Source organism: Hippopotamus amphibius, chromosome 5 (genome assembly GCF_030028045.1).
Source record: "Hippopotamus amphibius kiboko isolate mHipAmp2 chromosome 5, mHipAmp2.hap2, whole genome shotgun sequence".
In the NCBI taxonomy this organism is placed as follows: Eukaryota; Metazoa; Chordata; class Mammalia; order Artiodactyla; family Hippopotamidae; genus Hippopotamus; species Hippopotamus amphibius.
In genome coordinates, this window is record NC_080190.1 from 132763399 (window position 1) to 132779834 (window position 16436).

General features: G+C 35.6%; 1 protein-coding gene across 1 annotated transcript in view; it reads left to right on the plus strand.

Moving 5' to 3' along the window:
* DPY19L4 (dpy-19 like 4) overlaps window positions 1–16436 on the plus strand; it is a 72523-nt gene that overhangs the window by 42322 nt on the left and 13765 nt on the right. The window contains exons 9-16 of the mRNA XM_057737000.1: window positions 1119–1250; window positions 1352–1450; window positions 3868–3941; window positions 6963–7121; window positions 8069–8191; window positions 13263–13383; window positions 15374–15430; window positions 16144–16226. Coding sequence (XP_057592983.1) covers window positions 1119–1250; window positions 1352–1450; window positions 3868–3941; window positions 6963–7121; window positions 8069–8191; window positions 13263–13383; window positions 15374–15430; window positions 16144–16226 — 848 coding nt within the window. The remainder of the gene's footprint in view (window positions 1–1118; window positions 1251–1351; window positions 1451–3867; window positions 3942–6962; window positions 7122–8068; window positions 8192–13262; window positions 13384–15373; window positions 15431–16143; window positions 16227–16436) is intronic.

Genomic DNA, 16436 nt, shown 5'->3' on the forward strand with positions numbered 1-16436 from the left:
TCAGGAGTAAGAAGATGGGATAAAGCTGGTTCCTCAAGCATTAGGAAAACTGCCGCTACATCCAGCTGCTTAAACAGGAAGGAATTACTCTGTTGGAGTGAAGAAGCATCGCTGAGGTGATCCTCCCAGGAACTGCAGGCTGCAGAAAGGAACACGTTCCTGTTCTCTCCTCCAACTTTATTATCACTTGCTAGCACAGATTGGCAGATTTTAACAGTGAGCCAAATGAAAAAGCAGAAGTGTAGATTGCAGAGGCCTGTAGATTGCAGAGGCCGTCCCCAGCGTTATGAGGCCGGGGATAGAGGGATAGGTTTGGAGCTCAGAGAACCAGCAGCCAAATGAAAAAATAGAACATTACCAGCACCCAGAAGATCCCATGGTGCCCTCTGTTGTTATTGTTTCAGCCTCCCAACAGTGAGGTATCTTTTTAAAAAATGGCTTTGGACTTTTAGGCTTTTTTTTTTTTTCCTGTTTTTTTTTTTTAATTTTTAACACTCTGCCTTTTGATTCCTCCCCCTCCCCCCAACTAGTGTCTGTATTTTGTCTTAGTTCTCCCCTTTCTAAAGGGAATTTGTTTTATGGTAGATTAAATTATTATGCTATTGAATTTTAGAAAAGAAATCTAGTAAAACATAACTTTCCTGGGAGATCTTCTATTAGGAAATTGAGTTTAACTTTCTTATTGTCACTGTTAAATGGGCCAAGTACAAAAATACTTTTCTTTTACATTTCATGGCAGTGTACTTTCACTGGGTAGGTTTGGAACCTGCTGCTAAAGGTTATGATTTTTGATTTATGCAGCTTAATGTTGCCTAGATGGACAAGACAAACCAAATGAAATTGTCAGAGCCTGGGACTGAAGAAGGTTCTTCCAGTCTGATTTTGACATCCATGGTTTCAAAGCTTTTTACTTTGTTTGCGGAGAGTTCTTTCTAAAAAGAAAGTGATAAATTAGTTATATTCCATAACATTAAAAACATGATTGAACAGTTGTAAATACAATACTGTTGAAAATTATAGTAGAGCATTTACTTTATAATTGTAGTCAAATCTTATCTAATGAAAAGATGTACAATAAAACTCATTCTCATTCATTCATTTTGTTTTTGTCCCAACAGGTTCATGAAGTTTATAAAATCTATATATTTTCTCTCTTTCTGGGATATTTACTGCAGTTTGAAAATTCAGCTTTATTGGTGTCTCCTTTATTAAGTTTAGTAGTAGCCTTAATGCTTGCTAAGTGCCTTCAGGTAATTAGAATTGCCTTTTTATCATTCTTGGGGTGGATTTTTAAACTGTTAATTTTTTTAAACCTCACTTCTTTGTTCATATGATCTTCTCCCCTGAATAGCTGAATGTGAAGAAAGGGACTTTTGTGGCTAAAATCATGAAAGTGATTAATTTTTACTTGGTGTGTACTCTGACAGTGACATTGAATATTATAATGAAGGTAAGTAACTCTGTGTTTGAGATTCATGTAGTAGAGCAAATTGAATAATGAAATATACTGGGCTAAATTTTCTTTCAATGTAGTTTTTGTTTTGTTTTTTTTTAAAGAACTTTATTATTTTTTTGTCTGCGTTGGTTCTTTGTTGCTGCACACGGGCTTTCTCTAGTTGCAGAGAGAAGGGGCTACTCTTCGTTGCGATGCTTGGGCTTCTTGTTGCAGTGGCTTCTCTTGTTTTGGAGCACGGGCTCTAGGCATGCGGGCTTCAGTAGTTGCAGCACTCAGGCTCAGTAGTTGTGGTGCACAGGCTTAGCTGCTCCTCAGCATGTGGGATCTTCTCGGAACAGGGATCAAACCCATGTCCCCTGCATTAGCAGGTGGATTCTTAATCACTGCGCCACCCGGGAAGTCCTGCTGGGCTAAATTTTAATGAGAATAATGGGATAGCAAAGTAATAGAGTTTCTATAGTACATTTTTAGTTGAACATTAATCATACCTAGTATATTAGGTGAGAAAATAGGATTCTGTCTTTTCTATAGATATACTTTAAAAAAATTACACTTTATTTTTATTTTTTTATTTTTTGGGGGTACCCCAGGTTCAATCAACTGTTTTTATACACATATCCCCGTATTCCCTCCCTTCCTTGATGCCCCCCCCCTCGAGTCCCCCCCACCCTCCCTGCCCCAGTCCTCTAAGGCATCTTCCATCCTCGAGTTGGACTCCCTTTGTTATACAACAACTTCCCACTGACTCTTTTACAGTTGGTAGTATATATATGTCTGTGCTACTCTCTCGCTTCTTCTCAGTTTCCCCTTCACCCCCCGCCCCCTCCCATACCTCGAGTTCTCCAGTCCATTCTCTGTATCTGCTTCCCTGTTCTTGTCACTGAGTTCATCAGTACCATTTTTAGATTCCGTATATGTGAGTTAGCATACAATATTTGTCCTTCTCTTTCTGACTTACTTCACTCTGTATGACAGATTGTAGTTCTATCCACCTCATTACATATAGCTCCATCTCATCCCTTTTTATAGCTGAGTAATATTCCATTGTATATATATGCCACATCTTCTGTATCCATTCATTTGTTGATGGGCATTTAGGTTGCTTCCATGTCCTGGCTATTGTAAATAGTGCTGCAATAAACATTATGGTACAAGTTTCTTTTGGGATTATGGTTTTCTTTGGGTATATGCCCAGGAGTGGGATTACTGGATCATATGGTAGTTCTATTTGTAGTTTTTTAAGGAACCTCCAAATTGTTTTCCATAGTGGCTGTACCAACTTACAGTCCCACCAACAGTGCAGGAGAGTTCCCTTTTCTCCACACCCTCTCCAACATTTGTTGTTTCCAGACTTTGTGATGATGGCCATTCTGATTGGTGTGAGGTGATACCTCATTGTGGCTTTGACTTGCATTTCTCTGATGATGAGTGATGTTGAGCATCTTTTCATGTGTTTGTTGGCCATCTGTATGTCTTCTTTGGAGAAATGTCTATTTAGGTCTTCTGCCCATTTGTGGATTGGGTTATTTGCTTTTTTGGTATGAAGCTGCATGAGCTGCTTGTATATTTTGGAGGTTAATCCTTTGTCCGTTGTTTCATAGGCAATTATTTTTTCCCATTCTGAGGGTTGCCTTTTAGTCTTGTTTATGGTTTCTTTCGCTGTGCAAAAGCTTTTAAGTTTCATGAGGTCCCATTCGTTTATTCTTGATTTTATTTCCATGATTCTAGGAGGTGGGTCAAAAAGGATGTTGCTTTGATGGATGTCAAAGAGTGTTCTGCCTATGTTTTCCTCTAGGAGTTTTATAGTGTCTGGCCTTACATGTAGGTCTTTGATCCATTTGGAGTTTATTTTTGACACTTTATTTTTATTTAATTTAAAATGTCATCATTATGCATTAACATTAAGTAATATATGGAATAGATTCAGATGAGTAAAAAACATTCAAAAGAGTGGGTAAGTTATTTAAGCCAGGTGGAGTAAGGTTAAAATCTTTTTACTACCCCATTATAGTTTTATGCTTCACTATAAGATAATGATTGACTTCTGCCAATAAATCTCCTTGCTTCATAGTTACACCATGTATTTTAAAAAAATATTTATTTATCTATTCATTTATTTATTTGGTTGGTTGTACTGGGTCTTAGTTGCAGCAGGCAGGCTCCTTAGTTGTGGCATGCATGTGTGATCTGGTTCCCTGACCAGGGATTGAACCTGGGCCCCCTGCATTGGGAGCGAGGAGTCTTAACCATTGCACCACCACCACCAGAGAGGTCTCACAGCATGTATTTTTTAATTTATTTTTTTTGTTTTGTAGTCTTGCTGTGTTTTCTAGTTATAGTATTGGACAAAAGCATATTGCTATAAGCATAGCTAATAGTTCTTTGTTGTAACTAGTGTTTTTCTCCTCCAGATGTTTGTCCCACACAAAGAAAATGGACATATGCTGAAATTCCTTGAAGTAAAATTTGGACTAAATATGACTAGGTAAGTTTTAGATTATGTAAGTTAACTCTTTACCACTGAGAAGATAAAGAGCAAAAATAGTTGAAGGAGGGAGTATATACTTAATTACATACCACTTAGAAAATAATTTGGGATATTACAATATCTAGAAGAAATATGACTAATACTTTTCTCATTTCAAAAAAAAATCTCATGTAGGTGTTTTAAAGTTAGATATACTTAAACTTCATAGCATCACACTATATTTAGGCTACTTTCTCCCTTGGTGAGGAATGATGATACAGTCTAAGGGCAGAATAAATTAAAGATTTAAAATGAATGAACCAAGGAAATTTTAACCACTAACCAGAAAAATGTTATATTAAAAAGAGTATAGGTGTAAATCAACTATTGTTCAATTTTTTTTAAAAAGTTCATGATGTACTCCAAACCTGTACTTTAAAAAAAAGGGGGATATGGGCATTCAAAAAAGGGGTGGTCAGTAAGATATTAGCAAAGAATCTTATCTTTGGTCATAATAGTGGATTGGACCAGAAGCTAAATTTTTAAATTCAAAAATAGTGTTGTACCTTTTGTTTGTTGGTTAAATGCATTTTTAAAATCTAAAATGAAATAAATGGTTTTATGTACTGATAGAGTTCATATGCATAACAGAAAATATATATTTACCTATGCATTTTTCTAGTTCATATAGTAGACCCTAGAACCTTACAATCATTTGCTGTGATTACATGGGATTTTAGATACTGTGAATGAAATTTCTTGTTGTGATATATCAGTTAACCAAGTGTTTGACATGCCTTAAACACTAGAGAAGTCTTCTGACTTCTGTGTAAGTCATATATGGCTATCTACTAAGATAAAAGGCTTCTTTAAGAGTCCACGTGCTTCATAAAGGTAGGGGCCATGTCTTTTTCAGATGTTTTTGTAGGCCTGACACTCAGCTGGCAACTAGTAGAAGTTGGTTGCAGACCTGCATAATTGACTGGCATTTTCACTGACTTTCTCTTTAACCTTGGAAGACTCTAGAAGGAACCTAGCATTAAGGACTGCTTTTGTCCAGTGTTTCTTAGTTGATATTAAATAGTGCTCCTTTGTTCCGCATGTCAGGTACTGGATTTGCTTCACAAGATAATACATTACGTATTTTAAGATTAAAACTTGGTCCTTGTCCTTAAGAATATTGCCAGCTCTTTAGATAGTTTTTATACAATTAATGGCATGGGTGATATAAATAGTAAGTGCCTTATGCTCAAATGTGCCAACTGGATATCAGGATTTGTAGTTCACCAGAATTTCAGGAAACATTTCTCTTGAGGCAGACTTCTAAGAATCACTAAAGAAGTGTTAATCAATATTTTTTTAATGTGCAAGATTGTGGGCCAAGTACTCTGGGGGATACAAAAATGACTACAATCTAATGCATAGCAGATTGCATTAAACACTATAATAAAGGGATAATTAAAGTGCCTGTGGGAATATGGGGAAGGAAAGATTGAGACTGGGGTTGTGGAAAGAATATCATTACATTGGAATTTGAATCGGACCTTACAGAATTAGTAACTTTAATAGGCAGATTTTTTTAAAAAGTGCACTCGTCCTAGGTATAAAATATTTTGATGGCAGCCTCTTCGACTCAGTTGTATTGCTGTTTGGCACATTGTGAAACTTTAATCTTTTAGTTTAAACCCAGTGATCTGTGCAGCATTCTCAGTGTATCCATGAGCACTCCTGAACATCACTCCGTCGCTTGCTTCCTTCCCCAGGGCCAGGAATTTGAGGATTAAATGGAAGTTGAAGGTGGACTGGGAGTGAGAATGCAGATAAGTCTCCGTATAACTAGGAGTCTTACTGATTATATTTAGTGTGGGTTTAAAAAAAAAAGTTTATCCTGATTCTTATAGCTCGAATAGCTTATATTTCAAATTTTATGATTTCTGTCTTAATAATTAGATACCTCTTTTTTAATATAAATTTATTTATTTATTTATTTATTTATTTATTTATTTATTTTATTGGCTGTGTTGGGTCTTTTTTGCTGTGCGCGGGCTTTCTTTAGTTGCAGTGAGTGGGGGGCTACTCTTCGTCGTGGTGCGTGGGCTCCTCATTGCCGTGGCTTCTCTTGTTGCAGAGCACGGGCTCTAGGCGTGTGGGCTTCAGTAGTTGCAGCACATGGGCTCAATAGTTGTGGTTCATGGGCTCTAAAGTGCAGGCTCAATAGTTGTGGCACACAGGCTTAGTTGCTCCGCAGCATGTGGGATCTTCCTGGAGCAGGGATCAAACCAGTGTCCCCTGCATTGGCGGGCGGATTCTTAACCACTGCGCCACCTAGGAAACCCCTAGATACCTCTTTTTAAAATGGGTCCTAGTTATGTTATATTTATCAGTAAAACAGGGCTGTCCAATAATAATGTAACATTAGTCTCATATATAATTTTCTAGCAGTCGCATTAAAAAAAAGTTAAAAGAAACAAGTGAATTTAATGTTAATAACATACTTTATTTAATGCAATATATTAAAAATATTATTTTACTGTGTAAACAATATAAAATTATTGAGATATATTTTGTATTTTTTAAGTTCCTTTTTTCATGGTTTTTTTTATCTTTGAAGTCCAGGGTGTATTTTATGCTTAAAGAATATCTCCATTTGTACTGGCCACATTTCATGTGCTAACAGCTACATGTAGCTAGTGGCTATCATACTGGACAGTGCCAGTGGAGGTTAGACAGCTGAATTTTTTTATCTTCCAGATAAAAATAGAAAGCAAAACTCCCTTAAAACTGTATTGGGTTCTAGAGGTGATCACATTACTGGATCATAAAAAAGTAGTAGTTTTAAATTTATTAGGGCAATTTATTGAGGAGGGTTATAATGCTAGTATTTTCATTTATAAAGCGTATGACCTTGCTGTTGTAAGTTAATGGATTTAGGAAATGCGTTTTGTTTTGTCTTAGTTTTTACTGAGATAAAAAAAATACTTTTATGTTCAGTACTTTAAAACATCTGTGATCTTAATATCATGCTTTTGTTTTCTGTAGGAATTTTACAATGAATTGGCTCCTATGTCAAGAATCCCTTCAGGCACCATCTCAAGATTTTTTTTTGCGATTGACACAGTCTTCTTTATTACCTTTCTACATTTTAGTGTTAATTATTTGTTTTATTTCTATGATTCAAGTTATTTTTAGGAGAATTAAGTAAGTACCTAGGAGAACCAATCATATTACTAACTAATAAATTATGGAAATATATAAAACTTATTTTTACTATCCTTCCAATATTTGTGTATTTGTTTTAGAGCTTCTAATTTAATTCTCTTCTTTATCAGTGTATAAAATATCATTATAAGTTAGCTAGATAAAATTCAAATATGTAATGTACATTTTATTTATTTATTTAGGCTGTGCTGAGTCTTAGTTGTGGTACATGGGATCTTTAGTTGCAGCATTCGGGCTCATAGTTGCAGCATGCAAACTCTTAATTGCAGCATGTGAACTCTTAGTTGCAGCATATATTTGGGATTCAGTTGCCCAACCAGGGATCAAACCCAGGCCCCATGCATTGGGAGCACGGAGTCTTACCCACTGGACCATCAGGGAAGTCCCTGTAATGTCCATTTTTAATACGGGAATAATATTTAAATAACCAGTTAAACTTTTACAGACTCATTCACTAATTTACTCAGATATTTTACTTAACTGTAAGCATAATTTCTTCTACTTACTGAATCTCGTAGTATACGTGATTTTAAATTATAAAGTTTGACTATTTAAAAATACCTTTATCATGTTTGAAAGGAGGTTGTGTCTAGTATTTTAATTTTGAGAACTTAGTAATTCAAATTATGATTTAACTGTATTGATTTAGCAGTCACTAGTTTAGTGATAATTGATCTTGAAAAAGGAACCTAAGTATCTTTTTTATTATCTTTCCTGAAGTTTCATGTTTAGTATTCATTGAGGCAGTAGTCTTCAAGTTCGAAAAGCTATTTTCAAAGACTTGGAGATTTGTAAGTTAGATATTTGACCGGCAGAATATACTTTCAGATTTTAAGAACTAGCTATATATTTTTTTCATTAGGATATTAAAGAGCTTTGATTTTTCAAATAAATATTTTCAAAGTAGTAAAAAACATTTCTTTCAGTAGTGGTAAATCCCTGAAAGAAACTATTACGCTTGAAGATGGACGAATTGGAGAAAGGCCAGAAATAATTTATCACGTGATTCACACTATTTTATTGGGCTCTCTTGCAATGATTATAGAAGGGTAAGTGTATATTTGAGCCATTTGTTTTTACAAAGAATTGTCCTTTCTAATGGTAGTTAGTGGATACTTTCAAGAATACATTTGTAAAACACTATAAAAACTCAAAAAAACCTTAATCTATTTGGAGTTTAGAGTGGTGTTTATAGTACAATGAACTGATACTTACTTATTCATTTATTTGTTCAAAAACTATTGGATATTTTCCAAGGGCCAGGCATTGTGCTAGGTGCCAGGGATACAGTGGTAGACAACAATCTCTAACCTTATGTGACTTATGGCCTAATGAAGGTGACAGAAGCTAAGCACACAAAAATAAAATTTCAACTTTGATCAGTGAAGGAGAGGTAAATGGTGTTATGAGGGTGAGGGTTCAATAAATGATACCCTTTTCTTTGAAGTTTGACTCAGATGAGAAATAAGACATAGGAATGTAAAATGGTTCTGAGCACCCAATTTCAAAGTGGGGAGGAGATTTCTTCATACCAGGAAACAATTTTCTGGACACCAGCTGGGGATTCCACAATTCAACTCAATTTTGACACTATCTGCCAGAAGTACCGCCAGAATCCACAGGCTTAGGGTTCAGTCCAACAAGACTCCCCTGCTACCTCTTCAGACACCAGTTACAAGTCCAGGTTGTTACCTGTGTTTCTGATGAACTGGCTTAGATCAGAGGTTCCCCAGACCCCTTCCTCAGGTTTGATTAATTTGATAGAGCAGTTCACAGAACTCAGAGAAACATTTTACTTACTAGATTACTGTTTATTATCAAAGGATATAAATCAGGAACAGCCACGTGGATGAGGTTCATAGAGCAGGGTATGGGAAAAGGGCCTGGAGCACCCATGCTCTCTCCAGGCGCCACTCTTCCCAATTCCCCGCATGTTCAGCAATCGGGAAGCTCTCTCAACCCTGTCCTGTAGGTTTTTATGGAGGCTTCATTACATAGGCACGACTGATCAAATCATTGGCCATTGGTGATTGAACTCAGCCTCCAGGCCCTCTCCCCTCCCCAGAGGTCTTGGGGTAGGACTGAAAGTTCACATGTTTGGCTTCACTGGCAACCATGCTTAGCTGCTTTCCAAAAGTCACCTCATTTACATAATAAAAGATACCTTTAAGCTCTCAGCACTTAGGAAATTCCAAGGGTTTTGGGAGCTGTGAGCCAGGAACCGTGGTCAAAAACCAAATATATATGAGAAATATATTTTGGTCGTCTGAATGATTCTGATTGTGATAAAATTTGCATTGGTGAACTCTCATGTGTGACCAAAAGGGCTTCTAATATCTTCCACTTCAAATTGTTTAGTCCTCAAATTTCAGGCCTTCCCTCTTAAATGGCCAGAACCTTGGTAAGCCTACTGCACCTATATGCACCCATGCTGCAAAAGGAAGATCCAAAATACAGAAGTCTAGAAGTGTTTGTGTTGAGTATGCTCTACTGTTTATCTCACTCACACCCACAGAGCTGATACATCTCTGCCACAAGGGGGAGCAATTGAGGTTCTGAAATATAGGGACGGGAATAAAGTAGGGAGAGGTGAAGAATATTGATATGGTATAAGATTTAAGTTGTTTCCTTTAATTATGACTATAGATATAGAATCACAGCCATTTTAGCAGTGCCTGTGGTGTTTTACCAATAGAAGGCATAGTTACTTTCTCATTATATTGGTTTTTTACAGGTATCTTGAATATTGTTTATATATATCACTACTTCAAAATTATAGTAATTATTAGACCTGCATTTAATGTATTAATGAACAAGTGTAAATATGCTGTATTACAAATACAAATTTTATTATTTGATGTCAGTAGTTCAGTATAATTGGTTTCTTTTGTAAGCCCATGTATTTTATGCATTTGGAAATGTTTTCTTATAAGAGGTCCATAGACTTTATCAGCCTGCCAAACCCATGACTGGGGGTGTCTCTATGAAAATTTGAACCGAGAATAAGAGGTTCATTCTAATAGTTAGCAATCCGTAGTGCCTAAGTAGGATGAAGAAGTGTATTAAGTATGAACATTTTAAGTGATTCAGGTTTTGATTCTCATCTTGTTGCCTTGTAGTAGTAGAATTTTGGAGCATGGTTTACCTTTTTTCCCCCTTCTTTCTCTCCTTCCTCAGTTTTATTTTTCTCTGAAAAAGAATCTTTTGTTATTCCCACCATTCTTCATTGTTGGATCTGCCATTTTAAGTTCAAGATCCTTTTTTTGAACATGTAATCTGCATTATTCTATCATTGGTCCTTAATCCTCTGATTTACTCACTAGGCCTATAAAACATGATCACCTACTCATGCAGATAACTTGCATGGTCCCTTAGGAGGTGTCGGGCACTCTACCAGGTAGGCAGTAGGGATTAGAGAGGTATGAAATCTAGTCTTTTTCAATCTTTTCAAAGAGTTCCTATTCTAGATAAGTAAACCAAGAGCTAGAACAAAGTAAAATACTATGAGAAAGGTACACAAAGGGTGCTTTGATCACCCAGAGGAGAGGTACTAACTCACTTGTGGAAGGTAGGTAGGGGAAATCAGCTTAAGGGAGATTTTCTAAACGGCCACAGTCTTGAGAGATAGAGATTGGCCAGGCTGTCAGTTTTCTCGTGTGCCTGTGTGTGTGTGTGTGTGTGTGTGTGTGTGTGTGTGTGTATAATAATCTGGGGAAAAGAAGTATTCTTTGGGAACCAGTAGTGTGGGATGAATGTGAGGGAAGTAGCGAGATATGTCTGGAAAAATAAGCAGGGAATAGATCAAATGTTTTAAGCAGAAATTTGACATGGTCATCTTTACTTTTTTAGGGAAAATCTCTCTGGCAGCAACAATTGAGAAAGGTTTGAGGGAAACAAGGTTAGAGGAAGATAAACCAGTTAAGAAGGTATCATAATAGAATCTAGAAGTGAGTAGCAATGGAGATGGAGGAAAGGGGCCAAAACTAAGATATTTGGGAACTGGAAACTAAGTAAGGAGTAGCAGGGACTGTGGTGGAGGGATCCAAGGAAGAGTTGCAATTCAGAAGCCAAAGGAAGAGTTTTTAAAGGATATGATCAGAGAGAAAAGAAAGTGAAGAAAGAGAGATGAGTGTGGACTTCAAGGAGTCTGGCTATAAAGGGAATCAGAGGCTAAGGCAGCAACTAGAGACAGGTGCTCTTTTACCAAGAGGGAGAAATTTGTGTGCATTATGGGATGGAAACACTGAGATTGTTTTGCAAACCTCTGGCTGGACCACTAATCACTTAGGGAAGTAGTAGGAAAAAAAACCTGAAAAGGTGTGTCAGGGCCGTATTTTAGAGGGCCCTGAAAACGATTTAGATGAGTTTACATTGATAACTATAGGTATTCGGAAACTAAAGATTTTTTAACAGAACATGTCTTCTCATAGTTATGTTTGAAAAGGATTCATCTGGCATTTGGTTGAATTGGAAGAGAATTTAAAGGTTGAGATGTTAATTAGCTGGCTGTTGAAATAAAATGGCAAGGAAGGGTTGGATACGAATAAATCAGTGGATTGGCATAACGGTCCAATGTCTAGAGCAGAGAGTTTGTGTTCCAAGGGATGTCATATATGTGTAATTCAATGTGAATATTGTCTCCTGGAGTCATAAACCAGACTCTAGTATTGATTCTAGCAGACTGGAAAAATAGGTTTGGTATTTTCTGAAATGGGGAAGTTAGGAGGAGCTGTTGGTTGACCAGAGGAAACTAATGCAATTCCTCTGTCTTAGCAACATATATTCTATATACATCCACTACGCTCAAAGCCTGATTCAGTATTCATTTTTTTAAACCTTCAGTACATTCTCAAAGTAATCATTTTGCTTTCCTGTAACCCTAGACCTTATATAAATTTTTTTGTATTTATTTTCTAATTGTTTCCCATGTGTTCAGTTTTATTCCGTTTTGATAAAGACCTCCTTTGAGGGCTGTAGCCATGTCTTGTTTTTCTCTTTTCCTCTCTAGTACTTTGGTCACCTTGAAGTGCATGATCAATAAAATTTTATTAGATGAATGAATGTTACTTTGTCTTCTCCATTTCATAGCTTTGCTGTGTTATAAAACCAAAACAGTTCACATTTATACTCTGGCCTCATATTCTTCTAGTCTCTTTTGAGTTTGTCATCAAAGAATATATCTTGGAAGGATCTTATTGTTTCCTTAGTATTAACTATAAAAGTTATCTTCTGAGGTTATTTTTCCTTGATAATCTGTGTGAAGCAGTGACATCCACAAATTTTTCTAAACTCTTCCTCTTCTGTCCTCAGTTTTTACCGTCACTTAGGGTGATGGGTTTCTTTTATTTCCATTACAAGTTACAACTTAAAGTAATGTACTGCCTTTTATTTGCACAAGTTCATTTTTTTGTACACCTGGATTTTTAATCTTTTTAAGAGCCCAGATTTTTCAATCCTGTTTTTAAAAAATTAATCTCAAAAGTAATAATGCAGATCATGTAACAAACCCAAATAATATAGAAATGTATGAAATAAAAAATGAAAATCCTTCCATCCCACTTCTCAGAGGTCACAACTGTCAGCAGTATCTTTCCAAATGTTATTTTTTGGCTATACTGTATATATGTACATTAGAAAAAAAGTTACCAAAAAATTAAGGTAACAGTACACATAAAATTTTGTAGTTTGCTTTTTTGTTTTTCATAAGGATTTATTATTCAGTCAGTACCTATTGAAGAATAGTTAGGTTTCTAATTTTTTTGCAATTAAAACAACATACTGCAGTTAAAACCCCATGTATATATATAGCTTTATACATTTATACTAATATATCTGTAGGCTGTAGTACTAGAAATGAGATTGTCTTGGGGTATTTAAAATTTTTATAGGTTCTGCCAAATTGCCTTCTGAAAAAGTATAACAGTTTATATTCTCTCCAAGAGTACAATTTTACGACACCTCATCTGTGTTAATGTCTTATGTCATCCTCATTTTAGTAACCCATGTCTCCCTCAACATTGTGGTGTTTTCATGAGTATTAGGAAAGAACTCAGAAAAGAGAAATCACATAATAATGGTGTTCATGGGATGGCTCATGTATGACTCTTTTGTCTTTTCCAGTTTGAAATACCTCTGGACTCCTTATGTGTGCATGTTAGCAGCATTTGGTGTCTGTTCTCCTGAACTTTGGATGACACTTTTCAAGTGGCTTCGATTACGAACTGTACACCCAGTGTTGTTGGTGAGTCATTGTTATTTTGTGTTAAACTTGTTTCTCTTTAAATTATATGAATGGAAATCACATTGAATACAATTAAAATAGCATGAGTAAATCACATTATGATTTATAGGTAGAGAAAAAGAGAGAAAAAGCTCCTGTGGAAAACATATTTTTATCATTTCTGTTTATAAAAGTAGTGTGTTTCAATGCAGCCTACTTAAAAAAGAGAAGGTAAAAATATAAGTGAACAATAATGTTAGAGGCTATCAAAAATTGATTTTGATAACTTTTTTTGCTTTGATTTAGAATTATGGTATGTTTTCAGTGTGAATGGAACATTTACACTATACCTGCTATGTGTAATATGCTTGGAATAAAAAGATAAATAAGCATGATTGGGGAATTCCCTGGTGGTCCAGTGGTTAGGACTCTGCGCTTCCACTGCAGGCGACGAGGGTTCAATCCCAGGTTGGGGAACTAAGATCCCACATGCTGTGCAGTGTGGCCAAAAAAAAAAAAAAGAAATTATTTTCATCAAGTGGATTACAGTCTCCCAATCATAAAAACAGATAAGAAGTGTTGATAGGGTGCTGCTGGGAGAGAGAAGGGCTACTTATTCAGTTTTTTTAGGGATTCAAAGAAGACTTCAAATTTGAGATTTGAAAGATGAGTTATTATCAAAGGGGAAAGAAAGGGTATTCATGGTTGAGGGAAGAAACACAGGTAGGCAATGAACATGATGTATTCAAAGGGAATAAAAACACAGGCAAAGAAAAAGCATGATATATTTGGTTTTGTTGGCACATAAAGTGTGAGGTAGGAGTGGTCAAGAAATGAGACTGGGGAAGTCAAGGAGGGTAAGGTGATCAAGGCCTTGAGGGTCCTGCAGAGCTTGGTGTTATCCCATAGGCAGTAGGAAGACATTGACATGTTTATGCAAGGGCACCAGAGAGCCAACCTCACATTTTCTCTCAGCTCACCCTGATAGTTCTGTGAAGGATAGGCTTAAGGGTGATAGACTGGAACCAGGAAGGAGGCTGTCACCCAGGTACAGGCCATGGAGGATGGAGGCGATAAAAACTTCAATTGTTTTGGGAACTCGCTTTGTGTCAGCTACTGTTTGAAGCATTTCACATGCTATTCAAAGCTTACAAAGACTCTGTTACCTAAGTTTTATTATCTGTATTTTATAGACAAAGAAACAAAGGCTTAAAGTGGTTAAATAACTCGCCCAAGATCACGTAACTTGTAAGTGTAAGAACTATGATTCACACCCAGGTTCTTCTAGCTTCAAAGCCCATTTAATTAATACTGTACTATACGAAGTGAAAAAAATAGAAGAGTAATAAGATTTAGTGCCTCATTAAGGATGGAGAATGAAGAATAGGGAGAAATCGTAGATGTTTCCTAGGTTTTGGGTTCGTGTAACTGGATTGTGGGGTCACCAGTAGACATGGGACAATAGGAAGAGAACAGGTTTTCACAGCAAGATGATAAATTTATCATCTCTAATAATAATGTTGTATTTTGCCAGTCTTTTTCCAGAGGAATATATACATTCTTATCTTAGCATGGTATTTGATATATATTGATACATAGGCTCTTTTTCCTGTGTTAATTCATTGTCTTGTTGTTGTTACCGTTATGAGCTATTTACATAGCAGTGCAGTGGTTTTTGTAAGCTCTTCATAAGTTAAATTCCTGGAAAAATTGTCAAGTATTGACTTGCTATTTGAAACATTGTGATGAGCATTACCATTTTTAATGTTCTGCCTTACATTTATAGAGTAAATATATATTTCTCACTATGCCTCCAGCTTTATATATCTTAAGTTCATTATTCTTCACCCATCTCACTCTGGGAACTAAGGTCCATGCTGACTCCCATCTCTCTGATTGAAATTGTTATAACTGTAAGAATATTTGATTGGTTATAGGGTCAGTGTCTAGTACCTCTAAAGTACATTCTGAAATGTATTGATCCATAACCTTTTCTGCTTTAACATTTTAGGCTCTTATTCTGAGCATGGCTGTGCCCACTATAATAGGTCTCAGCTTATGGAAAGAGGTAAGAAGATTAGATTTTTCATATGATTAAAATATATGTTATAGTGATAAATTTATATGTGTGTGTAGGATACTTATATTGGAACAGTATTCTAACAAAATAAAAGTGTGATAAACTTAATAATACTCAATTTTCTACCAATAAGGACATAATAGAAGAGGTAAAACATTTTTAGAATGCCGTCTGATGCAATTTTCTATAGTCTAATACTGTTATTAATTCAGTTTATAATTGAGAAAGGAAATGGATGAATAAATAGTATTTATTAGTAAATAATAAAAAGCATTTTGGCAACCCCAAAATTTAAATATTTATAAAATAACATAAACTCTTTGGCTTATCATAATATAACATGAAATTAATTGCCAGTAAACCTGTGAATTATTTGACTTGATCTGAAATTTGTTTGTTTAGTTATTTATTCAGCATGCATGTGCGTGAAAGATATAATTGATGACTAATTGTTTGGTAATGATGAAATTACATATTGAATGTAGGCAGTAAATTAACCATGCAGTGGATTATTTGAAACGAGAAGAATGAACAAGAAACCGAAAGAAAGTAAAGCAATCCATGCCATTTTTCCTGTGAGAACTGTGTTGTAATATTGTTTGTTATAAGTTGGCCTCTTAGTCTTTGGAAGTACTCTGAAACAGTTGCAAACTTTCTAAATACTTACACACAGGTTTCGGGGATTTTGTTTTGTATTTTAGTTTTTTCCAAGATTAATGACAGAATTAATGGAACTACAAGAATTTTATGACCCAGATACGGTGGAACTTATGACCTGGATAAAGTAAGACCTGAACTGCCCAAGACTGTTGTTAAGCTATTAATTAATCACTGCATGCAGTTTAATGGATTCAGGGGAAATAATAAATTATCCTTTTCCAAGTTCCCATAAAACTCAGGAATTTTGCTGTGTATTTTTAGGGATATTTAGTTTTTGATTAGATGTGTAATTCTAATTTTCTAATTGAACTCATTTCCATCAAAAATATAGTAT